The sequence below is a fragment of the Thamnophis sirtalis genome, unplaced genomic scaffold, assembly GCF_051295495.1.
Source record: "Thamnophis sirtalis isolate CommonGarterSnake01/CBP01778 unplaced genomic scaffold, rThaSir2_p1.2 scaffold_9, whole genome shotgun sequence".
NCBI classification, from domain to species: domain Eukaryota; kingdom Metazoa; phylum Chordata; class Lepidosauria; order Squamata; family Natricidae; genus Thamnophis; species Thamnophis sirtalis.
Window position 1 is genome coordinate 56,549,384 of NW_028261389.1, and position 26,983 is coordinate 56,576,366.

A 26,983-nucleotide genomic window follows, 5' to 3' on the forward strand; every position below is an offset into this window, starting at 1 on the left:
TCCACTGGGAAAGCTGGATTTGTTTAACGACTATACAGATTTTGGAAAAAAATAAGACATCCACAAGTCCATACTTCCATAAGTCCTAATGCAAAACCAGTTTTTCTTTGGAGTATCTCCCCAACACACCAGTAAAGACCATCATGGACTGGAAGAAATTGCATGCCTTTGATTTAGGGAACACCAGGTTAGTGAAGATTGCCTTATGCAATTATACCCTATGACTATGTCTAATATCAAAAATGATTTGCATTCTGTCAGCAAAATAGGGGATGATTGCATACTTTGATGACATGATCAGTTTGTCAGACTGTAGTAATGCCAAATTTCTATAAAGTCAATTAGAATGGTTTTTAAGTATAGTTAAACCTCATTTTAAAGGGTAAATTGGGGGAAAGAATGTTTATTATCCATACCCCACAACATCTTAGTGGTATATTATGTCATTTGCATGATGACATCATTGTACAACAATGCAAATTAATTATTTGGCTCATTTTACATCATTTGGGTAATGATGTCTTTGCCAACCTACATACAGAAAATCAAGGCTTTTAGGATGGGAGGATAAACGTAGTTGGCCAGCCTTTCCTGAAAGATCCCTGGTTAGGGAATGACATTTATTAGTCAATTGGCATGACTGGAATCTTGAGTTTCCTAAGTGTCCTAGGCCCTTATGGAAGTCCCAGCAACATTCTTGGGGAAAAAAAAGGTTGATGATTATAGTCCAGTGCTTTCTTCAAGTCTGTATTTCCCTTCCTTTAAGAGCAAATTAGTAGGCAGCACCCTCTAAGAATTGGGATTTAGAAAGGGAGGCAATGAACAACCTTAACGCCATCTGATAAATGGTAACTGTAAGTAGCCACATCTACCCAAGCAGCCTTTTTGTGAGTGTCACATGACTACTCCAGAAGTTTCCACCTGATCCAAACATGAATCCTCTGGTACAGAGCTTAGTGTTTCAATGAGGCAGCATATAACCAATAGTTACATAGGGCATCAGGAGGGGAAGGGATGAACTTGAGATGATTGCAAGCAAGATTTCTAACAGTTCATTGAGCATGGATACTAGTTGGGGTTTCTGAGCCTTGTAGTTTATGAAAAATTGGATTTCCCACCTCTGGTGTATAGTCTTATTAATTGAAGGTTGGCCAGTGTAAAAAATTCTGTATATAATTAGTTCTGTATAGTGTTAAGAAGTGTGGCTTTTATGGAATGTGCTACTCATTGTTATGGCTGGGAAACATTCCAATAACTATATTACATTGAACTACAAATATCCACCAGACCTCTTATTAGTTTTTGAGATCAAATCCATGCTACTGATTTGTGTACCACATTATTTCTAATAAGTGGAATATGCTTATCTATTTATAATTAGCAATGGAGGGTCTACTTGGTGTCCAAAATAATGAAAAAAATGTGTTAGTGATTTCAGAATATATGTGATTATTTTTAATCAAATAATTCATAGGATGTTCACTAATGCCTTCATTACCATGTGTGGATTATTGCATTATGCCCCACATGGGGATGCCCCTGAAGATCACACAAAAGCTTCAATTAATCCAGGATGCAACTGGCCATTTATTAACTGACACCATCATGAAACTCTGCCCCAGGACCTGCATCGACTTCTAATTAGCTTAAAACATAATTCAATGTTCATTCCTATAATGTGTTATAATAGTCTTTTTGGTACCACTTTTTCTAACCAGAAATGCCCTGCCCTAATAGTTTTTACTATTAAACAACCAGGAGTCCTCACAAGGTTCACGAGTCAGACTCATAGATGCTGTTTCTCTGTATCAGCATCAGTATTAGTACTTTGAAACAGCCCATGGCTTGAATTGAGATTGGCCTCTTCAGTTTGGCTTTACAGAAATGTTTTAAAATCAACTGTTCGGGAAGGTCTACAGCAGTGTTTCTCAACCTTGGTGACTTCAAGTCCTGTGGACTTCAACTCCCAGAATTCTGGGAGTTGAAGTCCACAGGACTTAAAGTCACCAAGGTTGAGAATCACTGGTCTACAGAGAGATATAAAGCATTAGTGATTTTATAATTATGTAATTTTAGTTACTTAGTTATTTCCTATGTTTCATTACTGTAATTGCCAGAGGTCTTTGAATTGAAGTGAGTAATAAATAAATTTCTCTCATACATGATTTTGTGTATTCCTACCGAAATTAGCTGATATCTTTCAATTCTCCTATATGCTGATGAAATGGTTATTCTGTCAATTATCTGTGGCAGAGATATGAAGACCTCTTAGATTCTTTGTCCATGGTTGTGAAAAAGAGAAAATGATGATAAATTATATATATATAAAAAAAGGCCTTTAGCACAAGACCTAAAAGTCATACTTGGTATATCAATGGTTTAACTACCTGGGAATTATCTGTCACTCTTGGAGATGCAGGGACCCACATTTGGCTCAATATGGCGGGTTACCCAGACAAATGCCACAGTTATGCTGTTCTTTTATTTCTCTAAAGGTTTCCATTATATTTCAGATTGTCTAAAACATTTTGAGGCAAACACTATGACATAACTATTATATGGGACTAAAATGGGACCTTACACTAACCTAACTGCACCCGAGAGGGTACAACCCAGGTTCTTAAGTTCAATCTTGCAAGTCTCCAGATGTATATTTCACATAGCTTTAAAACTAGAACAAGAACCTGTTGGGTCATCCTTTGAAAAATATTCTATTACCTAAATAGAGAAACGGGCAGGCAAAAAAATCAGTGACTTCCAACTTCTTGTCAGCTTCCCCATTTACTTTACCTGTAGAAAGCTGGCAGGGAGTGTCAGAAACCACAATCACCAGTCTGTGGCTAATTGTAGCAATGGTGCAGCAGCCATATTTTGTGAATATAAGTGCATTGTATTTCAATTACATTGGAGTAATGGGTCCCAGATTTTGTTTGCATTCTTTAGGTTAGCGGATTTGAGATACGTTGATTCAAAAAATGTTTCATTATGCTGCACCGTTTGGGCTAATTGAAAGTTACAAACAGGAGTTTTAGTAGTGTAGAAATTAGGAACTACAAGAATAGAAGTCAGAATCTTCATTGCCATTTTTAACTACTGGCTAAAACTAATTAAACAGACCTAACATCCCTCATTAACAGTTATAACTTCCAACCTACTTCGAAATACCCATTAGACAAAAGTTGGCAGCCTATGGTTTATCTAATGAGGTGGTACAAAGGATGGTATACAGCTATGCAAAACAATAATTCAACAATAATTCAAGGAGAGGATCGTTAATATAGGATGGCAATATGACATCTAGAAGAGTAGACAGTAAGAACTATCACTTAATATTGCTAAATTCTGCCTAGCTGCTGTAAGAGCAACAAATGCTGTCCAACAAAACTGCTTTTTTCAATAACTTTAAAAAACTTCTTTCTTTCCTTTCTCCTTTAACTTATACATTAATTGTTTTAATTACCATTTTAATGTATATTTATATATTTTATGTACATGTGTATATATATATGGTGTGTATATGAATGTGAATCGGTATACACACATTACATGCATACATACATGTACATATATTGGTAAAAACCATAATAAAGTTTATCTATCTATCTCTATTGACTGTATATTATGATTTGACACTTTCTGTACCCTGGAAAAAATGGTTGTCTTAAGAACCTGATCATCCTGCAGCTTTGTGAGATAAGATGCATAGTTTTCTTCTTGCTTTTTTCTTTTTTAATCTACACTTTGGGAACCCTTTTGGTATAATAAACTAAGAGGGAAAAACAGTAATATTGCTGAACATGTAGGCCATGTCTACTAACAATGAATTTTCATTGTATTTGTATCTCTCGTAATTTTTTTTACATACCTATTATTTTAGAAGTATTGATAATTGATATACATGCATTTTACAATAAGTTTTTTGAACAAATTTCTTTACTCAGTGAAATATTACAGAGAAATATTTAAAGATGAGACTAAGTAAGAGTCCTTTCCTTTTCATTTGCCATTTTCTTTTAGAAAAAAAATCTGTTGACCTTCTTGAAATGCTGTAAATATTGCACAGAATTCCTTTATCATTAATCTTATGATGTTGTCTTGTTTTAGATCCCTTTTAGGAACTTTAATCAGCAGTATAATATAATCTTAAAACATTTTTTTAAATACAGGACCTGTGTACCAACTTGTTTGTTTCAGGATTAACAAATCTTTGGAGTTGGCAGCCTATTTGCCCCCAGGAAGACAATGTGCTGTACAGGAAAAGGATTACTCATGTTATGTTGCAAAATTATAGTAAAAGAGACAAATACCTGCAATTGCTTTTTTTAAGGTGAAAAGCTAAACATATACTTAAACAAAGCTCAACTCCTGATGACTCTACCTTAACAGATTACTTGGCAATATGGTGGAAGTGGTTTGACATTGCCTTTTTTATTGAGATGATTTTTCAGTGTTCTACTCAAGCCTCAGGCTTTCAAATGATTCCCTGATCCACGTACTGTCTGCTTGGTTTATGAGATCAGCCAAGTTAGATGCTGCTTTCTGATATTTTTCTTAATGCCTGGTATCAATATTTATTTCATTCACCTTTTTATTGTTGTCAGTGTGGGCTGAAGTATAGAATAACAACGTACTTGCAATGCAAATGCTACCTTAACTACCAGTGGAGCAGTGCTAAAACTGAGATGTTCAATTAGAGTGTCTGTGTATGTGTATGTTGTACCTATGAAAGGAGTTTTAGAGATGTAGTTTTGGGGATTTTGATTTCTGTGTATTTTAAAACATTGTATGTATATATTTTAAAGCATGATCTCTATGATGCTAACTTGCAGGTACCTAAAACTATCCTTTAAAATCCGATATAGAATATATAGAATGATAATGTATAGAAAACTCTGTTAGAACCATGGAAACAATTGATATAAGTATGTCGTAGTATTTTTCCCCCTGTCTTTATGGACTACATTGTATTGAATAAGAGAAAAATGGTCGTAATTAGGATGTATAATATCAAGTATATTTTTAAAAATGCTGATACAACTAGTATATCACTGTTGCAAAGTTGAAATTGTGATGTAAAATGAAGAACAACATACAATCAAAATATTTTTAAAGATAATCCTCTTCAACACTGCAGTGGCCTGCCAATTCATATTTGAATTGAGCGAATCTAAGCATCCATCTATGATGTGCTATTTCAACTGTCCAAAGCTTAATAATTTCATATCTGGGTTCCACCACAAAACTGTGTTCGACTAAAGGGCGCTTGATGAAACCGCGTAGCTGATGTCATCACAGCGCGACAACAGCGCGGAGACAGAAGCACGCTGTAAACGCTAAACCTAAAATTAACACCTAAACCTAACCCCCCTAAACCTAATCCTAACCCTAAACCTAACCCTTAACCTAACCCTAAACCTAACCCTAACACTAACCCTTAACCTAACCCTAATCCTAACCCTTAACCTAACCCTAACCCTTAACCTAACCCTAAACCTAACCCTTACCTTAACTTGAATCGGCTTGCTTTCAAAGCGCTATTTAAAGCGCCCTTTCTCCGCGCTCGCTGTTGTCGCCCTGTTGATGATGTCAGTGACGCGGTTTAATCGGGCGCGCTTTAGTCGAGCGCGGTTTTGTCGTGCCACGCATATCTATCCACTTATGGTGGATGATAACACAATGTATCTATCCAATGTGGGTCATATAAAATTAATTTTTTTCTACTGATGGAGGTATATTTATATTACTGGCATACCCACTGAGTGAAGAAAAACCAGGTCCACAAACATCAGTACTTAAAATTTTATTGTAATTCCTTGGAATGTTAAGTATTTCCAGCCATTACGTCTTGGGTTATGAAGGTTTTGTAGAATGCTTTATATTCTTTTTGTGTAGGTCATAAAAATACATTGCTATCTCTCTTCTCCCTCTTTTTCTATGTGCTTCATTCCAGCTTCTTTAGACAACCATAATCCTATGTTATTTTATTGTAATAACATTAGACATCCTAGAATCTAATTCATGATGAAATCTCTGCACTATTTCAGAAGAGCTTCATGGAAGTCTTCATGCAATTCTCAGGTTTTTGTATTTTTGGGATAACATTAATATATACATTCAGGAAATAATTTTAAAAAGCTTAAGAAGATTTAATGTTCTTAGATTTTCCCCCTTTCCCTTGCTCAGTAGGTTCATAGACATTTTGGAATACAAAGTGCCTTAGATACATTGCTGAAATTCTTTATACTTTAAGAATTTAAAATTAGTAACAAAGCAGAGATATTTGCTGAAATGAATTCTTTGCTATTTAAACCCCTGAGCTATTTGCTCAGAAATACTGAAAGTAGCAAAGAGGTTGTAGAATCAATCTGGCTAAATTTGCAATTGTTTGTCTTTGACTTGTGAAAATTGATTTCCTCTTCCTGAGCTTGAGTGGTTTGCTGATTAAGAGCAGTGCACTGAGCAGAATAGGTATCAGTTGTTTGTGTTTTGTCCTTGTCCAAGTTTTAGCAGGCTATGAAATATCCTGGAAATCTTATAATCCTGTTATCCTATAATGTGCAATTGTACATGGAATGCCTGCTTGTCTAAAATCTGCAGATGAGACATCTGTAGGTTCCATTGTATGAAAACAAATGCTTTCTTGCTGTATATATTTCCTGTTTTCTGTATCTGATGCTGTTGGAACTAAAGTAAGCCTTCCTTCCCACGTGTATTGACTAATCTTTTAGAAATTGTTTAATCCTGAAATGTTTAAATGAGATACTAACTACCATATGATATAGGCAAAATAGAGGCTGACTTCAATTATATGTCTTATTTTTGATTTGGCATTTTGTTGAATTCTCAGTTAAGTTTCATTAATATGTCCATATTTCAAATTTTCATTCATTTTTCCATACACTGTTTTTGTGCCTTGCACTTGCTTAGGTTTTCCCCCTTTTCTTTGGAGCTTTCAATTTTACATTCTTTCACTTATTGCATTCTCAGAAAAAGATGTGTATTTGCCAAGCTATTACAAGAATATAATGACCATTTCATGTGTAAAGCCATCTGTGTAAAGCAAGGGTGTCAAACTCAATTTCATTGAGGGCTGCATCAGGGTTGTGTTGACCTCAGGTGGATATGTAGGCATGGCCAGATGGAGGTCACACATGTTGGGGCATCTGTGGTGGGCAGGGCTGGAGGGGATCCATTGTCATCCCAGGCCCCATTTTCAGCTTCAATGGCCTCCTCCAGCCCTCTGCCAACAAAAATGGAGCCTGTGAGGGCCACATGCACCCCTGCCAAGCTCTGTTTTTGCTGGCAGAGGCACCACGGGTCAGTCCTTCTCTGTTTCCAGGATGGCCCCGCGGGCCAGCTCTAAGCACCCCTCAGGCCAAATCTGGTCCACGGGCCTTGAGTTTGACACTCCTGGTGTAAACAATTTTTCTTTAGGCAACTATCTATCATTAGTTACATATTTTAAAATATTTAAGGTTGATCCATACAACAAGTTTCCTCATGTAATAAATACAAGCCACTAACTCTTTCTTAACGGCAAGAATGTATAAGATCATACTCTGCTTTAGCCACCGAAAGTCAACTTCACCTGGGTTTTCCTGTTACATACCAAAAGCAAAGTTTTCCAATGTGGGTCAAATCAAATGGTGCCAAATGTTGCTTCATTTAATTGTAAGCAAACACTTTACATCCAGTTGTCTATTGTACACTATACAATAGCCCTTCCTCCAGTTACTGTCTTCCATAGCCATTTCATCTTGGGCTGGTGGACTAGCGAACAGTGAACCTTTTTACATTGTTGTTACTGCTGCTGCTGCAACAGCAGGTACAGTGGTGGCATGGGGAAAGACCAGATTTGTTAATTAATGTTTTTACATACATGTTCACTGGAGCGTTATGCATACTACATACCACATACTATACTATCTCATTTTACACTGTGACAGTGATATATAGTGATATATAGACTTTAAAAAGAATTAGTGAAATAGACAAGAATTTTGCCACCTTTCCATTCTAGTCCATATGATGGGGGAAATGCTAAACTTTGCTGTTTTCTTTCTCTCTTTTTAAAATTCAACTAGTCTTCCAGTGGATGAATCCAATGGGAAGATATCAACTACAAGGGAGAAGCAACAGAAGAGATTCCCCCCCTCCCAAAATGTTCATAGAAAAGAAAGCAGTTTGGAGCCTGGAACGTCCTGGGTCACCTGGTTAGAAACTAGTCAGTACCGCATAGTCAGACATAACACTAATCAGTCTGTATAGTGGACGTCCTTGCCTCTGAAGATGCCAGCCACAGTTGGTGGCAAAACTCAAGAAATCTTTGCCTAGACCAGTGGTGGTTAACCTTTTTGGTGCCAAGTGCCTAAAGCGTGCATGGGTGCGAGCAAATGCACACACACGTGCCCCAATCCCCAAAATATAATGCAAGAGCCCCCTGTGCATGCACACCGCCCCCACGCCCCGGCCCCATTTTGACTTCCAGGTTGGTGCAGAGAATTTTCAGGCCCAAAATGGGGCACGTGGGGCCCCTCGTGATCTCCACAGTTTCACACACACCCTAGCTCATCCTAGCTTCATCTTGCATTCCTGCCGCCCATGCCTTCCCAAATCTTTGACATTTCTCCCCCCAGCATGCCCTAGCTTTTTTTTCCATTCCTGCCATGGAGTGGCAGATGCAGAGGATGGAATCTGCAAAGATCAGGGAAGGCACGGGCAACAGAAATGCAGGAGAAAGCTAAGGCGCGCTGGTGGGACAAAGCTAGGGGGTGCTGGGAAAAAAACTCTGGAGATTGGGGAAGGCCCTGTCCCCATGCATGTGCAGTAGAGACCCAAAGACCAGCTGCCGGCAGGAGGCGCATATACATGCGCGATGGCTTGGGCTGGGGCTTGGTCTGGCATGCCCGCATAGAGAGCTCTGCATGCCACCTGTGGCACACACATGCCCTAGGTTCACCATCACGGGCCTAGACCATGAACACTAAATCCTGAATCCCAACTAATACTGGCAACAAACTAAAGTAAAATGCTATTCCGATGTACATTTGGATATTTGACCCTTGAAAGGAAGGAGTTGTAATAAATACCAAGTAATGTTAGAAAGTAAATTTAAAGGAAAGAGGCAAAAACTGTATGGGCCAAAGCAAAATTGACATAATGGTTAAGGCATCGGACTAGGAAGCAAGAGATCATGAATTCAAGTCCCACATTAGCCATCAAAGCCAATTGGGTGACTTTGGACCAATCCCAAAATCACTCTCCCAGCTCAACCCATTTCACAGGGTTATTGTGGATAAAATAGGAGGAAGGGTGTTAGATATAGTAAGTTTGCCACCTAGAATTATTCGTAAAAATAATAAAGGTGCAATATAAATTAATAAATAATGCAAATTTGCATTATGCAGACAAATGATAAGAGTTCAGCATGAACAGTTTTATACATCTCTAGCTAAACCCTAGTACAAATACTGTATGAACTTCCCCTTTACACAGGTGCAAGCTTTGCAGGTATATACAAAAAATTCAAAATTTGATATGGCAATGCATATAATTCAACCTCTTATTTAGGAATGAGTCAAAAGAACAAAATTAGTATCAATATATTTGTTTTGATATCAGGTGAAACCATAGATCTAGGACTTTTCTCAGTGTATAAAACATATACATATGAGGGTGAAGGTTCATTCTCCAAGCTTGTGGGTTGGTTTCATTTCATTACTGGGTTAGGTAACATCTTCAGTGGAGTTTAGGGGATGTCATTGTCAGTATTCTGTTTATGGGAGCTTCATGTGGTCAGTAGGTCCGGTGATGGTGGGGTAACGTCAGTTGAGGATCCCATCAGGTGAGGGTCTTGTGATGGGTCAGGTGTGGGTGTATCAAGTGAGGGTCTTGTGAGGGTCAGATGTGCATCATCAGTGAGAATTTTGTGTTGGGTCTTGTGATGAGGTTACATCAGGTGAGGGTAATTGGGAGGTGAAATGCTGGTTGGGAGGAGCTTGTGTGGATTGGTTGAGGAGCAGTGCTATCTCTGGTTGGCTATGAGGGTGGTAGTGTGGCCAATGATTTTGTGGTGTTGGTGCTGTTTGGTGTCTAGGAATAGCAATAGCTATAGCCCTCAAATCCACAGCTACACTCCACCAGAAATTATCCAGAAGACAAGATACAGAAGGATGAAAGAAACAATGTAATTTACAAAATCGTAACAATTGCAACCAATTATATGTGGGACAAACATCACGCCAGTTAAAACCAGGATCCAGGAATACTGGCTGGCAGTCAAACACCACAATCCCAAATCTTTAATCTCTACCTACCACAACATCAAACAGCACTAGTTCAATGGGAGCAACACAAAAATCATTGGTCACGCTACCACCTGCCATGCTCGTGAGTTCTTCAGAGCACTCCACAAGCAATTCCATCAATAGTCACATTGACCTACAACCAGGCTACGAACCCCTCAGAATTCAACTGCACTGCCAACCAGAGACAGCACCGACCCTCAACCAACTCAACACAAGCCCTACCCCCAACCAGCACTTCACTTCCTAATGATCTTCACCTGATGTGACCTTTCTATCACAACTCATCACAAGACACACTCTGATGACTTACACCTGATCCATCACAAGACTCATCATAAGACCCTGACCTGATCACCACAAAACCTATTCATCACATAAGGCCCTTATAAACTAAAGAACATCTCCACTTCAACTCCATTGAAGATGTTACCTAGCCTGGTAATGAAATGTTCGGAAACCAACCCACAAGTGAATGAACCTTCACTCTCATTCTACACCCGAGCTACAGATAATTGCAAATATATACATGTATATTTGTACTATTGCAAATATATACATATATAGAGATTAGAATATGTGTATATATGTCTTTAGACTTTGGCTGCAGAGCAAAATATGTGTGTATGTGTTCCACAGAGTCAGTTTTGATTCTTGGAGAGTGCCTGGAGTAGCCCCTACAGTTTACTTGGCAAAATTGTCAGAAGTGGTGTGCCATGGCCTTCTTCCTAGAGCCGAGAAGGAGTGATTGGATTGGACCTAGGTCAGCCACCCTTCATTCCTAAGGCAGAACTAGAACTCATGGTATGCCAATTTCTAGCTTGGTTTCAAGCTTTAATACTACTACAGGTGGTACTCTCCTTGTGACCATGATTGATCCCAGAATCATGGTCATAAGTCATGCTGGTCATTAAGTGGGTCATTATGTGACTGTACCTGATTTTAAAACTTTCTGCACCAATCATTAAATGAACACAGCAGTCGTAAAGTGAACACATTGTCTGCAATAGGCATTTTTGCCATAAATCAGAAGTAAACATCAATTTCTGCTTTGAAAAACATTATAAATCAGGGTCACATGAGCAGAGGACTGATAGCTATAAATGCTGGCTGGTTTCCAGACTCATAAACTCTGAGTCTAAGTTGTAAATACCTTTTTATTTTTTTCAATCTGTCATCATTTTGAACGGTTGCAAGTTGAGGACTATCTGAATACCAAACTGGCTCTCATAATGGAATATAAAAAATGTTTTCTTATTGATTACCTAGTTTTTTAATTACATCGGGCAAGAGGTAATAGAAGAATAGATACCATCTTTATTATTTTTTCTGAGCCTCAAAACTTAATATATTTTCTGAGAAATTCCTCTGAAAATGTATTTTATTGTAAACATAAACAGCAGAGTTCTTCTGTTTCTTTGTCCTTTTCCTCATGAAACCTGAACACTTTAAAAAAATTCCTAGGATACTCCTTTACACAGAAACTTTAAAGCATTACTCAGTTTATGCAAATCGTATACATATTTTAAACTGCCAGCTGATCAAATGATCTTTTTGTCTCTAGATGAAAGTAGTAGCAATATAACTTCTGCAACTTACTTTGAACTCATCTAGTGAAAATCCAGATGGTATGAATTTATTCAGGCTAGATAAAATAAGCTGTTTCACGAATAATGTACTGATTTATTGTAATCCTAAAAAATTGAATTATCAACTCTTCAGAGTAAAACAAACTTTTGGAGATTGAGTGGTATATATTTAAAATAATTTGACCCCCCCCCCCCGCTATGTATATTAACTGTAAATTTTAATTAGAGGGATAAATGAAAGTTTGAAATATATATTTAAGATCTAGACCAGTGGTAGTCAACCTGGTCCCTACCGCCCATTAGTGGGCGTTCCAGCTCTCATGGTGGGGGGTAGGGGTTTGCTGTAATTCTGCTTTATAAATGTTATAAAGTAAAATTACTTCCCTACTTTATAAATCACCATTACTGTGGAACCGGTGGGCAGTTAGAAAATTTTACTACTAACAGAGATACAAAAGTGGGCGGTAGGTATAAAAAGGTTGACTACCCCTGATCTAGATATTTTCCCTGTGATTTTTTTTCCTTTTCCACTATATTTGAATAGGTAGGAATTGAGGTGGTCTGTTCCATTCCAAAACCATCTTCATTTCATCCAATTCTGCAGTACCACTACTTGTAAAAGTAAAATTCAAAGTACCTGATGCAACATTCTTAAAACAATATGAGATCTGGATGCTTTTGTTCACCCAGTCGTCTTAATGTGACACTCAATGTTTTTGGTGTTTCTGTCACACATCCTTCATATATTATTTTATGATAAAAGCTGTTTTAGCTTTATTATCTGTCAAATCGCAGGAATTATTAATACACCATTTAAGCAGTCAGTCATGGTGTCCTGTTTGAAAATAATTCCAATTTGTCATCTAAAGCAGAGTAAATCAAAGCAAAACCACAGTCGGGACAATTTAATTAAGAGCCCTGCCCTTTTCTAGGAAAAGAGGACAGTTTTGAAAATATAGGTGGGACTTCCATCCTTGCATTTTTAACTTTTTGCTGTGAATTTCTTTGTGTTTGATTTCCCTACTTCTAAATGAACTCTTCAGTCATTTCATTTCTCTATGAAAATATCAAGCTTTTACTGTTCGGGTCTTTAAGTTTGGAACTGAACTTCCCTTTATTCTCCATCAACTGCTGGTTTAGTATTATGTTTCCTTACATACAAACATCCAGGAAGCATTTAAAGGAAACCATCATTATTATAGGGCTTCTCCATTCATGTTTGGTGCTAAATCATCAAAATAATGCAGCTGCAACTTCTAGGAGCATTTGCCTGATTTTTCAGAGATACTCTTTCTCTTTTTGCTAACCACAGTAATCCTCAGTGAGGGGAAATCCAAAGCTCAGGGCCTTTGATGATTCCAGTAGCTATTGCAAGCAAAAGTATTGGATGACAATATCAGCAAGATTTACATTGACAAAAATAAGGACATTCTCAAAGTTATAATACAGAAAGTCTTCATAACTATGAGCTGCTGTTTGCTTTTCTTGGAAAGTATTTTGCTTTATTAATGTACAATATTGTGAAGACTGAGAAAAGCTGATAATCTGGAAAAGCTCTCGCTGCAATGTTTGGGTGCTGGGATATTTTCTGTTATGTATAGAGAAATGATGCACATTATTTTGATCTAAATTCTGGTTGGCCCTCAATCCAACTACTGTTCCTCTTGTTTATTCTTTTCTGTGCCTTTGCTATGGTTTTCCCAAGATCATCTCTAAGACCATTCTCCCTTCTTTGACTCTTGGGTTCAACTAGTTAGTGCAAGAAGCTTCCTGATTGCCATCACAAAATTGTTTGTTTAAAAAAGTAAGACCATCAATTAACATTTTATTAACAATTAAAATTACCACGGAGAGTTGGTTAATGTCCTCTCCAAAACAACGTGATACTTTCTGTCTTGTACAACAAAATGGGCATTAGGAAATTTCTAAATTATTTACATGTTTATTTGAAAATATTAAACTTAAAAAAAATCTGTTGTCAAGAAAGTGCCTAAAATGTATCAAGCATTCCAACATGTAGAAACTTCCTGACTTGTTTATAAGAAGTACCATTAATCTAGCAAATTGCCCTCTTTTCAGTCAAACCTGATACTATAGGTAGTCCTCGACTTACAACAGTTTGTTTAGTGACTCTTCAAAGCTACCAAGGCATTGGAAAAAAGTGACATGGCTATTTTTCACAGTTACAGCCATGATCATGTGATCAAAATTCAGATGCTTGGAAAACTAATTCACATTTATGATGGTTGCAGCATCCCAAAGTCACATGATTCCCTTTTGTGACCACCTGACAAGCAAAGTCAGTGGGGAAGCCAGATTCAATTAACAACCAGATTACTAACTTAACAACTGCAGTGATTCACAACAACTGTGGCAAGAAAGATGGTAAAATGAGGCAAAATCCACTTAACAAATGTCTCACTTCACAACATACATTTTGGGTTCAATTGTGGTCATAAGTCAAGGACTACCTGTAGTTGGATATGACTTTCTAGGATTCCTGCCAAGATATCTTCAATATGTACCTGGAGAAAATGATGTAATTAGGATCTATCTTGGTGAAACAGATGTAAGACTAATAGCTTTGAACGTTGCAGATATTTCTCAGCATTTGCCTGTTTTTTGTACATAAAGCTGAAAGGCACTTTTTTCAGTTGAGTGAGAGATAAATACAGTGAAAGCTTGACATGCAGTTTGTGAGTTTATGATGCGAAACATATATGAACTAGGCAACCAATTTATAAAAGAGCTGTCTGCTCTTTGCACTTGTGATGATAATAATCTTTTCTGCTGTATTCATGGATGATGGTATGTAAAAAATGTCATGTATAAAGGAGCCTTAATGCCATTGATTTGAATTAGTAGTGCTATGATTACAAAATAGCACAATTTGCCCAAACAAGTCTTGGCCTTGAATTGCTTTAAGCCTATTTTTTTTTGTAAATGCCTCTAGGTATGCTGTAATTCAGAAGTTCCCCCTGCAGGTGTATCCTGTTTGACTTAAGCTAAAATCAAATAGTTTAATTGAATAATCCACAATCATGTGGTTATTCAAAACTGTAAAGAAGCAATGACTCAGAAGTATTGCTAATGGTTTGAAAACACTTACTGAACCTACTCATGTAACCTGAGCATGTAATACAAGATGATATTTTTTTAAAAATTCAGAAATCCAGAAATTATTCAATAATTAAATTCAAATCTTATAACACCTTAGGAAAAATATTTTTGGAAGGGATATTAAATGTGTTTGAATGAATGTATATATGCTATGTGTAAATGTTTATGTGTGTGGAAGCTCTGAATACAATGATTCCTTTTTAATATATACATTTAAACAAAAGTTTTAAAGCAACAATAAAAACTAATGTAAACTAATGCAAAATAAGCACTAAAGAGAAAAAGAAAAAAAATCAAGTGAAGAAAGAAACAATAAAAATAGAAAGTTCTGATTTCTTTTTGCAACGAATACAAATAGGTTTACGAAGTTATCTCTTACACTGATTTTTTTTAAATTCACTTTCTGTAATTATCTAGTTTTTCCTCCAGTCACCAAAGCACAAGTGCATTTTTTTCTGCTTCATGCAAAAGGGCTGTAAGGAGTTTGCAGTCAATCATACAAGGATGTATTGTGTTTTTGCTAATCAAATAAGTTTAATTTAACCATCTCAAGTGAGTACTTTGTATTTAGAATGAGAAATCCGATTAGATTCTTAGCAGCATGTAGGGCATATGGCCAAGGAGTTCTTTTGGAAAAACATGATCCCCAAAGTTAATCCAGACCTAAGCTATCAACAACATGTTCAATACTTTGAATGTTAATAGGTTCATTTTAAGATTCTGTATCCTCATCCTCCTTTTTATCTATCACAATATATTTTGGGTCTTGTGGATAGTGCGTCAAACGGGATTTCTTCAAGGACTGAATCAGCATTATAGGAAGGTCGGCCGGACACCTCCTGCAGCACCAGCCGGCCAGAATTGGGCATGGGGGGTCTACACACAGCCCCCACGCACCTCATTTTCACCCTCCATGGCTTCCTGCAGCACTCTATAAGCTGTTTTCAGGCCCGTTTTTGGCCCATTTTCAGCTGGCAGAGTGCTGCAGGAAGCCATGGAGGGTGAAAATGAGGTGCGGAGCGGGGGGAGGGCTGCATGAAGCCTGATTTAGCCGCCAGAGGAACCACTGGCTGGTCCTTTGATATTTCCAGGCCAGCCCTGCCTGTGGGCCTTGAGTTGACATTCCTGTTGTATTGGAACTAAATGTAAACAATACAGGTTTAGATGCTATTCTGCTAAATTAGATGGTTTGAATACAATTTTGTCTATTGTGAATCATTAATCTGATTATTCTTGAAGGGACATGTCTGACCACAAAGGAAATGGCTTTAACATGCTTAAAACTCTTACATTGAGTCAAATCATTGACCCACCTTATTCAGTATTATTTAGAATGTAAACTTCACTGACTAGCACATCTTGTCCCACTGTTCACACTGAAACTGCACAAATCATATTTGTCAAACAAGTATCATATTCAATGGCCCTGCACTTTGTATCTTAATACAACTCTTCTTCAGTTTCTTGGTATAGAGCTTACAATTTTCTGTCCTTGACACACATTTTTTTAAAAACTGTGAAGAGCTACTGTAGAGAAAACCGTATCAAAATACAATTATAAACTAAACTTTACAATCACTATACAAATATTACAGGCTATTTAATGCTTGAAATTTTAGTGATTTCATTGTGTTAAATACCAGATCTTCCTGGCTTCTGGTTCCTGTATGTATAACTGCATATTAATATTCATATACAGTGTATTCAGAAAGCATTCAGACCCCTTCACTTTCATTAATTTTCTTATGCTGCAGCCTGATTCTACAATTGTTGAAATTCATTTTTTCTCATTAATTTACACAGTACCCATAATAATTAAAGTGAAAACAGAATTTTAGAAATTTCTATCAATTTATTAAAAAGAAAAAAACTGAAATATCACATTGGTATAAGTATTCAGACTCTTCACTCAGTACTTTGTTGAAGCACCTTTGGCAGCAATTATAGCCTGGAGTCTGGTATGACTTGACAAGCTTTGCACACCTGGATTAGGGGATTTTCTTCCTTGCAAATCCTCTCAAGCTCAGTCAGGTTGGATAGTGACCGTCAGTTGACAGCCATTTTCATGTCCCTCCAGAGATGTTCAATAGAGTTCAAGTCTGGGCTCTGGCTGACAACATTCAAAGTGTTGTCTCTAAGACACTCCTGTGTTGTCTTGGCTGTGTGCTTGTTCTCTTGATGGAAAATTAACCTTTGGCTGAGTCTGAGGTCCTGAGCACTGTGGAACAGGTTTTTGTTGAAGATATCCTTGTACCTTGCTTCATTCAGCTTTCCCTCAACCCTGGCCAGTTTCCCAGGCCTTGCTGCTGAAAAACGCCCCCACAGCATGATGCTGTCATCACCATGTTTCACTGTAGGGATGATATTGGGCAGGCAATGAGCAGTGCCAGTTTTCTCCAGACATAACATTTAGAATTGAGGCCAAACAGTTCAATCTTGGTTTCATCAGACCAGAGAATCTTGTTCCTCACAATTTGAGAGTCCTTCAGGTGCTTTTTTGAAAACTCCAGGTGAGCTTTCATGTGTTTTGTATTGAGCAGAGGCTCCAGTCTAGCCACTCTGCCATGAAGCCCAGATCAATGAAGGATTGCCATGATGGTTGTCCTTCTGAAACTCTGTCCCATCTCCACACAGGATCTCTGTGTGACAATCGGGTTCTTGGTCACTTCTCTTACTAACTTCCAATGCTCATTTTGATCAGGGGACCAGCTCTTAGAACAGTCCTGATTGTGCCAAACCTTTTCCATATGAGAATTATGGAGGCCACTGTGCTCTTACAAACTTTCAGTTCAGCAGAAATTTTATTGTAGCTTTCCCCAGATCTGCGCCTTGCAAATAATCCTGTCTCTGAGCTCTGCAGGCAGTTCCTTTGACCTCATGGTTTTTGCTCTGCTACAGTATGCTTTGTCAGTTGTGAGACCTTCTATAGAGAGGTTGTGCTTTTCCAAATCATGTCCAATCAATTTAATTTACCACAGGTGGACTCCAATCAAGGTGTAGAGATATGCCGGCAACAATCAAGGGAAATGGGAGACATCTGAGGTAAATTTCAGGTGTTGTTTGCAAAGGTTTTGAATGCTTATGCCAATGGGATATTTCAGTTTTTTCTTTTTAATAAATTTACAGACATTTCTAAAGTCTGTTTTTATTTAGTCACTGTGGGTATTGAGTTTACAATAATGACGGGATGGGGAGGGAGAATTTCAATTGTCAAATCAGGCTGCAGCATAAAAAAATTGACAAAAGTGAAGGGAGTCTGAATACTTTCTGAACATACTATATATTATTTTGCTAATTATCAAGAGAAAATTCACTTCATTCTATGTATTGGAATCTATTTGCCTTGTAACTTGTCCTAACAATAGATTAACAAAAATTCTGTTAGTATCTGATAACAAATAGCAGAATATGTTTCCGCCCTACCTCACCTGATATAGAGGTTATTGAATCTTCAGCAAACATGCATATGCCTGTCCATTCATGAAAGGAATGTGACTTAATTCTGTCTTTAATTTACCTCCATTTTAAAAAAGAAAGATGATAAAATAAAATGCTGCTACTGTAAATCATGTCTGGAGAAAATTAATTGCTATCAGGTAGCTCTTAAAATACTTCAAGTGCATGGCAGAGCAAATGAAACTTTTTTCTTTGAATCATTTAAATTCTACATCTTTTGCTTTCTTAGGAAAACAGCTATGCAACTTTGCAAAAGATCTGGTTTCTTTAGTACTTTGAAGAAAAGTGCTGTTTGCACTTCCATGCATTGAGAAGTTTTTCTTTCACGTCCTTAAACAGCCTTGTATTTTAATATCTATAATTTTAAAGTGAATACATACTTCAGATGCAAGTATGAAGTATACTAAACATCAAAATCTGCAATGAAGAAAAGTATTCATTAAAATATCAGATTTTGTTTTAATTATTTACTGAAAATAGTGTTAGAACAAACACAGATGACTTTAAAGGTATTTTTAGCTTTTTAAGAGAGGAAGTGGGAGAATTTCTAAAATTAAGGACTCTTTCCTAAGTAATGAAGAGGTTAAAGTATTCCTGGAAGTAATTTTATGAAAACCTGAAAACATTTTGTGGTTGGGATACACGTTCAGGGTACAGGTTGTGAGTAGGGGTAACTTAGCCATTCACCTATGATGTATCTGAGTCATACAGGTAAGATAGGCGATGTAGAAATTTGAGGAAAGAATTAATTAATAAAAATATCTATAGAGTCTCATTTCTCTTGGTATGGTTTTGTCTCAATAGATGTAGCTCTGATTTTCTCCACCTCTGCCTATGTTACAACATGTACACATCTGCATAATTTAATTTATGTTTTGTAACTATGTTTGGTTTTCTGTGTTGTAATTAAAAGAAAAAAGCTATGTCTGTTAAGTGCTGATATATGAATAGAACCTGCTGGATCATGGAAATCTACTGTAAGTATATAGATTTATAGAATCTACAACCGGAGAAGGGAGATGGCATGATGAAATGAAGGTGCAATTGAATTGTCTGCAACAGAAGAGGTTTTATTCCAAGTTACAAAATGTTTTGCTTCATTGTTTTATGAAGCAGAAGAAAAACAGTTGAATGTCAGGAAAAGGGAGGATTCTGTCTTCAAAGAGCCACAAAATGGATGGGGAAACATACTTATTCTTTTTAGATAAGTCTGCAAAAGAAGAAAAGACTGCTAAATCTTTAGGTTTCTAGACTGCTAAAAATAGGTTTCCTCTGTGGGTAGTTACTCCAACTTTGCCTGTTTTACAGATCTTCAGTTGCAAAGGATAAGAAAGTGATACTGTCTCTCACCAATCTTAAGTGGGTGAAATGAAAACAGTGCCAATTCTGTAGAGTAAGCTTGCATTCTAAATATGAAACTATTCCATGCAATAAGTGTAAAAATGTGAGTGGACTTTAATCACTTTATGATTTTAAGAGAGAGATGGGGACAGAGACAGGAACACAAAGAGATACAAATGAATTTTACACAGAGTGAATCCATAATTGTGAATAATTGAAGATGACAGTGGAAAGCAAAACAGTGCGTTCTGCATCAAAATAAGTATTAATTTAAAAGTCTAATCAAATCTTTACTTTTCTTTCATTGATTTATTTTACAAGAATTTCTGTCAGACTGTATGAACAGGTGAATTTATTTTGTTGCGTTAATGTACACCTGTTTCTATTATATTACTTCATTTATTATTCAGAGAGAATAAAAAACCAAATGAGTATATTTATTGGCACCATTGCAAATCACAATGAGATCAACATGACAATAATTATGCATCATGACTTAATTACTCACGAATATTAGGTAGTTATATTGTCTATATCTTGACACCTGATTAAAGTTTCATCATTATCATGATGACATCATGGAACGTATGTTGTTATTTGTCCTATTCCCCCCTCCTCCTCAGCAAACATTAAATACAGTCACACAATAAAATGTGAATCTAAATATTTATTTCTGTCTGTAGTGTCTATTTTCCTTTTTATTTTTTTTGCTTTTGGTGCTAAATGTTGCTATGTGTGTCTTTTTATACAAGGGGAGGGGGGCTGGGGAGAGCAGAAAGAATAAAAGCTTTAGTGAAGATTTCATAAAGCCCAACTCAGTTCAAACCAATATAATGATACACATTCTATTGTCTGGTTTTCTTTTCCCTGTTCTGCATTCTTGAGTGAATTCCTTTTTCTAGGCCTCCTTCCAATATTTTCAGAATATTTAACTTCCTTATTATGATCTGAAACCTTCAACCTTTACTCAATAGTATTTCTGTACCTCTTCAGTAAAGGTTGGCTGGTATTCCTTCTTCTCAGTCTTTTGAAACAAAATAGTGTTATTGTTCTGCTTTTTCCCCATAGAACATCAGTGAAAACTCTTGAAGGCTTATTATATTAGTAATAATAAAGACCTATTGTGCCATTTTAGTCCAGCACCATAACTATCATAAGGAAAGAAATAAATCTAGACTAGCACAGGTTGAAAAGCTTGCTTTATTCTTAGGGATTTAAAGCAATGCAGTAGGTAACAAAGCAAAAGTATTATCTACTTACACTACAGTTTACTTACTCTAGGTTAACATAAAATGAGTAAAATAATATATTTTCTTCAGAATAGAAGATAAATTACTACTTTTGTATGCATGTAATTAAAAGCATACTACAATAATTGGTTTTGACCTGATTAAATAATTTACCAATAATTTGGTTTATGGAAAGCTGCTATAAGCAGAATAGTATTGATTAATGGAACCTGCATGTAAATATTGGTGAACATTTAAATATGTATTAACTTGGTTTTAATTTTTCTCTTTACTTTTAAACTACAATAAATATAGTGCAAATATTTCATATGTTCTATATTGCAGGAAAACAAAGGGCTATGTCTTCTGGAAAAGCCTATGACTTTTTGTTAGTTCTGTTCAAGTTGCATTAATATTTGTCATTTACTAATAGCATTAAAAGAGATATTTTTAGTTTAATTTGTAGATTGACCATAAAACACAGTTCTGATTTCTGGAAATATTTATCTGTTAGGTGATTAGGAAAACATGTTTTCTCAGAAAAGATTTAGCAAGATTTACTTGAGATGCTTTAATAATGCACACTTCTTTATGATTTTAGATAAAAGTCTTTGTAATTCTAAAAGAGAAAGATAAGGATATGGCAAAAGTTCATTTCCATGAAATTCCAAGCAGGATTACAACCTAATGTGTCTGTTAGTTTTCAACAGAATATGGTAGTTATTTTATATTTAAAACTTAACGATGATCTGAATACCTTTAAAATATTCTTTTAAATTATTTTTTAAAAAGGAATTGAATTATGAGATGCACAAAATGGTCGGTCAGCAGGAAATAATGTTAACACATGAAACTAATCTTACACTTACAGTAAGGAATATTAGGTCATATAAAGTGTCAGTTACATTCTAACACCAGTGTGCATTACTTATTTTTTGCACCTCCAACATGGCACATCATTGCTGACTATGCTTGTGGAGGCTAGCCCATTTATACATGTGGATGAATGCTCTGACATCATGCTCCCTAGAACACATTTGCTGCCTATTGCATTTTAGTGGTCTTTTTGTTGTCTAGCCACAAATTCTGTCATTCTCTTTGAGTTCAATATAGTAACCTTTATGTTGAATCCAAACTGGAAACATATCTACACAAACAACATTGGTATTGTTCAGCTTGTTAAGTGAAACGGCAAATGGAAATATGCTTCATCTCATGAATTTAAAGAAAACTATTCATATTGAGGTTATCTCAAATGCTTTTCTAAATCGAAGGGTCAAATGTTGTGCCTCTGAAGGTTTACGAGTACTTTCCAAAGACTGATAAAAATTATTTTAGCCAATGATGGATATATACAAAGATGGCCCTGTTAGAAGACATTTAATGTACCTAGTAAAAAGAGATTCAAAAAAAAATCGCAATAGCTATGTTGTGTTGACAGTTGGGCTTTTGTTAAAACTGCTACAAAATGTCTCACTGATGACCACCTAATCCTGTTATTCTTGGCTTTATACCTTACAGGCTGTATTGTGATATGTGATAATCCTGCAGTATTGAATTTACAAAATTTCTGCTGTGCAAATTCCACTAAGACTGTAAAATAGGAAATGTAAAAATATATGAATTCATGGTATGAAGAGTTGAGAAGAGATTCTCAAATGTTGTAGCCTCCAGAACAATTTTTTTTCAATCCTTCCATGAATGCAACTGTCCGACTGTGCTTGATGGGGGTCTTGCTCTGCTTTGCACTATTGGCTCCTCTCCTCTCCTCTCCACTCCCTGTGAAGAACCTTGAGGAGAGCCTTGTCTTTTGGATCCCTTTCTATCCTGAAGTGATACATACTTAATATAGAAAGTTTTTTCCCTCCTTTTTTCTCTCCATATAGTATTATCCTGATTTGAGAAAACGTGAAGAATTAAAAGCCAAGCAAATATTGTTTTTGCCAATCCTCTTGTCTATGCAAATAAATAGAGAAAGGAAATTCAATATTTAATGGAGTTAAATGTTCAGGGGACATAACAGCCTCTGTATATCAAATATTTTTTGCTATTTGCTCCCAATTTATCAAATTCAAAAATATGTATTTGTTTTAAAAACTGTCTGGATCCAAATAAATAGCTGTGCAAGTTGAATGTGAAACCTTCCCATTACTGCTCTTTGCAGAACTTTTTCAAAATAGTAAGAGAGAATAGGGAATTCTAGTAAAAGCTCAGGTGAATTTTGAGATAAATAGATAAATGTATTGCTGGGAAACATACAGTTTATATGCAAGCTGCTGTAACTTTAAGCAAATTAAATAAAGCATAATAAAAAGAATATTACTTTAGAAAGAAAGTTGTTGAAACTTGGTTTCATTTTTCTATACTATCAAAGATGCTTTTAAATTTGTTTTTCTGAACAATTGGTAACAATGCTATTCATCTTTCTGTACCAGTAACAATACTATTTATTAATAACTAAATAATACTTTGCACAAAATCCTGTAAACAGCATATGGTTGTCCTTTCAGGAGGCATAATTGTTTCCCTCTAAAGAAACTAAATTTAGATTAGCAACTGTGTCATAAGTATCAATAGAACAATGTTTTGGTTTAACTTGTAGTATAATGTTGAAAACTGATGAATATCCCACTGCTTCAACCACAATTCATTTATTATTCATGTCGGAGGTTTAAAATATCACCCTACTCACAAGTGTCTTGACTTTGAAAACCACATCAAAATGAATAAAAATGAAGAAATGTGCTAGATTAGACTTTTCATCAGCCTCTTAGACAGTTTTAATTCTGCCTGTCTGTATAGCTAAATGCTTATCCTATAACAATGACTTATAGCTGTAAGCATTTTAAAAAGTGAACTAATCTTGAGAAAATAAACCAAACAAAACATATAAAAAACACATTACTCAGGAAATGGAATAACAATATTCCTGAATATACTTAAAATGTCATAGGATTTGAATCAAATCAATACACTATTCAATGCAATATATAAAAAAGAGTGTCTGTCTGCCAATGTTTAGTGATTCATATATTCTGTTTTATTAATCTTAAATGTAATAATTTATATTATAGTGCTGTTAAGGAAATGTATAATGAATAAAGTATTTAAATAAAAATATATAAATTAATTAGATGTTTATATATTCATAAAGTAAATGCTAATTGTATTATTAACACTGGTTTGTTTAAAGCTGAAAAGGAAATCATGAGAAATCATTTATTTTGTGAGTTCTGAATTTCATTTTATTGAGATAAAACAAGAGGGCTTTCAAATTCCCTGTGACTGTTGGAAGTAGATTACCAAGTAATGGCATTTTCCAATTAATCTAATTAATCTAACAATATTTCAGTCAAGATTCTTAGCTTTTTTTCCTAACAAGTTTGAATCTGAAACAAGAAATGCTGGCCTTGTGATGATGATGGTGTCCTAGTTATAACATAACATAGGACATAACTAAGACACAACTAGGAATGTGGAACAAGAGATTCCATGTTCTGTTATATACATCTTTTCAAAGAGGTATATTGCAATGTATTGGGAACATGTACAAAGCCTCTCTTTTTAAAGAATTAAACCAGTCATGCATTTTCTCAGACTTGCATAGTTACTTTCATAAGCTGCTTCTAGCTGTCTCCCCATGTGGCTATAAAGTAGTTATGTACTGCTTTAATGATTTGAAGAGAAGTGTTTTATGTTATCTCAAGTACATTATGAAGCACTTTTTAGAGAGTTTTGCATACCTTATTAATTGCTGTTGCTGGCAGAAAGAACTAGGTAGAAGTGACTGATTAAATTTCTCTAGCAAACCTATATAGTTGATCTTGACTTCATCTCATTATGATTTTCAAAAATAGTTAATTTTTGTAAACAGTGTTCTCATAAAATATTTAAAATTATAGCAGGAATAACTGGAATGTTGACATACTGTTTCAGAATGAATTATTGTTGTTGTTTTTTGCCCTAGCCCTACTATCATTAATTCTACATCTTGGGAAACGCATATTTTTCTAGAAGTGATGGTCTTACATAGAGACTACTGAGCAGACCATTTCTGTTATAATTACCTATTTTAGAAATGATAAAACAATTATTTGAACCTAAGGTACCTTCTTTGCTTTTACTTTCCCTAAATCCATTTCTTTCATTTTAGTCTCTGTCATTTTGGGCCTGAGGGCAGTATTTGATTTTGTATTATGTAAGCTGTTCTAGAAGCTTTTTACATTGAATTTATGGTATAAATGGCTTGAATAAATAATATAGCTTAGACGAATAGTTCTGTTGATTAGTCACATGATAATAAATCTTTCTTAAAATGTCTTTTGACAGGATAAATCTGCAGTTATGAACCTTTTTGCTACTTCTCCCTTTGGGATTATATTATTCCTGTCTACCTTGGTACAGAAGAGCAATGGCAAATGTAAAGAAGCAGGTTCAAAGCCAGAGATGAATTTGAGCATCCAATACCAACTTCCATATTTCATTGCGGAAACCCCAATACAAAATATTATTCTCTACAGACAGCACCTGTATGTAGGTGCAGTTAATAAAATCTATGTCTTAAATGAAACTCTTCACAATGTCTATGAATACAAGACTGGTCCTGTTCTGGAGAATCCAAGTTGTGCTCCATGTGATGAATGTAAGCCTAAAGGAAATCAATCTGATATTTGGAAAGATAACATTAACATGGCTCTACTCTTTGAAACATACTACGATCATCACCTTATCAGCTGCGGTAGTGTGGCCAAAGGAACCTGTCAGCGCCATGTCATTTATCCTGATAATCCTGCTGACATTGGAAGTAGAGTACACTGCATGTATTCCAAACTGATGGATGAGGAATCAGATGAGTGTCCTGACTGTGTTGTAAGCCCCTTAGGAACCAAAATTTTGGTGGCAGAAAAAGAAAGATTTGTATATTTCTATGTTGGCAATACTGTAAGTAATTCACCCCAGCAGGACCATTTGCTTCATTCAATATCTGTTCGAAGATTAAAAGAAACACTGGATGGATTTGAGTTCCTCACAGCTTACTCTTACATTGATATTCTTCCAGAATTCAGGGATTCATATCCCATCAAGTATGTTCATGCATTTGAAAAGGACCATTTTGTGTACTTCCTTACCGTTCAAAGAGAATCTCTTGACTCCCAAGCTTTTCATACAAGGATTATAAGGTTTTGCTCTGTTGATTCTGAGTTGCATTCATACGTGGAAATGCCCCTTGAATGCATTTACACTGAAAAACGTAAGAAGAGGTCAGCGAAGAGGTCAAATGAGGTATTTAATATTTTACAGGCTGCATATATTGGTAAGCCAGGTGCAACCTTAGCCCAGCAAATGGGCCTTAATATGAACGATGATATTTTATTTGGTGCCTTTGCCCAAAGTAAACCAGACTCTTCAATCCCAACTCCTAAATCTGCTGTCTGTGCAGTTTCTATCAAAACCATCAATGAATTCTTTGGCAAGATTGTAGACAAACAAAACATGAAATGTCTGCAGCATCTCTATAAGAAGAATAATAAATACTGTCTGAACAAGGTAAGTAAGCCTTGTATTATAGGATGATAATTATCTAACACTGTCTAATTCCCACTGAATGTTCCAGTATTGAATATGTGACTATGCTGATTTTAATAATGAGTAGTAGCTATTATCTTGGATTATATTTTGGCTTTCATCCAGGATGTCTTAATGTACTTCAGTGTCACTATTAATGCTAGTTACTGCCAATTGTGATTTATCTTCACATAAAACAGTTGTTATAAGTGTTGGATATAAAAGTAATTGGAGAATGCATTCAGAAATTAGAGCTTGTATTATATATAGTATAAACCCTAAACCCTGCTTAGCAGTAGGAAATCAAAATAGACAACTCTATTCAGGTTTAATAAAGCCTAACACCACACAGTGATTCTGTCCCTGCATAATCTTTCAG

At 35.8% G+C, this 26,983-nt stretch overlaps 1 protein-coding gene across 3 annotated transcripts in view; it reads left to right on the forward strand.

Moving 5' to 3' along the window:
• MET (MET proto-oncogene, receptor tyrosine kinase) overlaps positions 1–26,983 on the forward strand; it is a 114,326-nt gene that overhangs the window by 3,196 nt on the left and 84,147 nt on the right. For 2 of the 3 annotated variants that reach the window (XM_014076682.2, XM_014076679.2), the window contains exon 2: positions 25,369–26,586. In XM_014076682.2, the coding sequence (XP_013932157.2) occupies positions 25,384–26,586 (1,203 nt within the window). In that variant the 5' untranslated portion in view covers positions 25,369–25,383. Of the gene's footprint in view, positions 1–17,991; positions 18,056–25,368; positions 26,587–26,983 lie in introns of all 3 variants that reach the window. The other variant, XM_014076678.2, reaches the window with a different exon arrangement.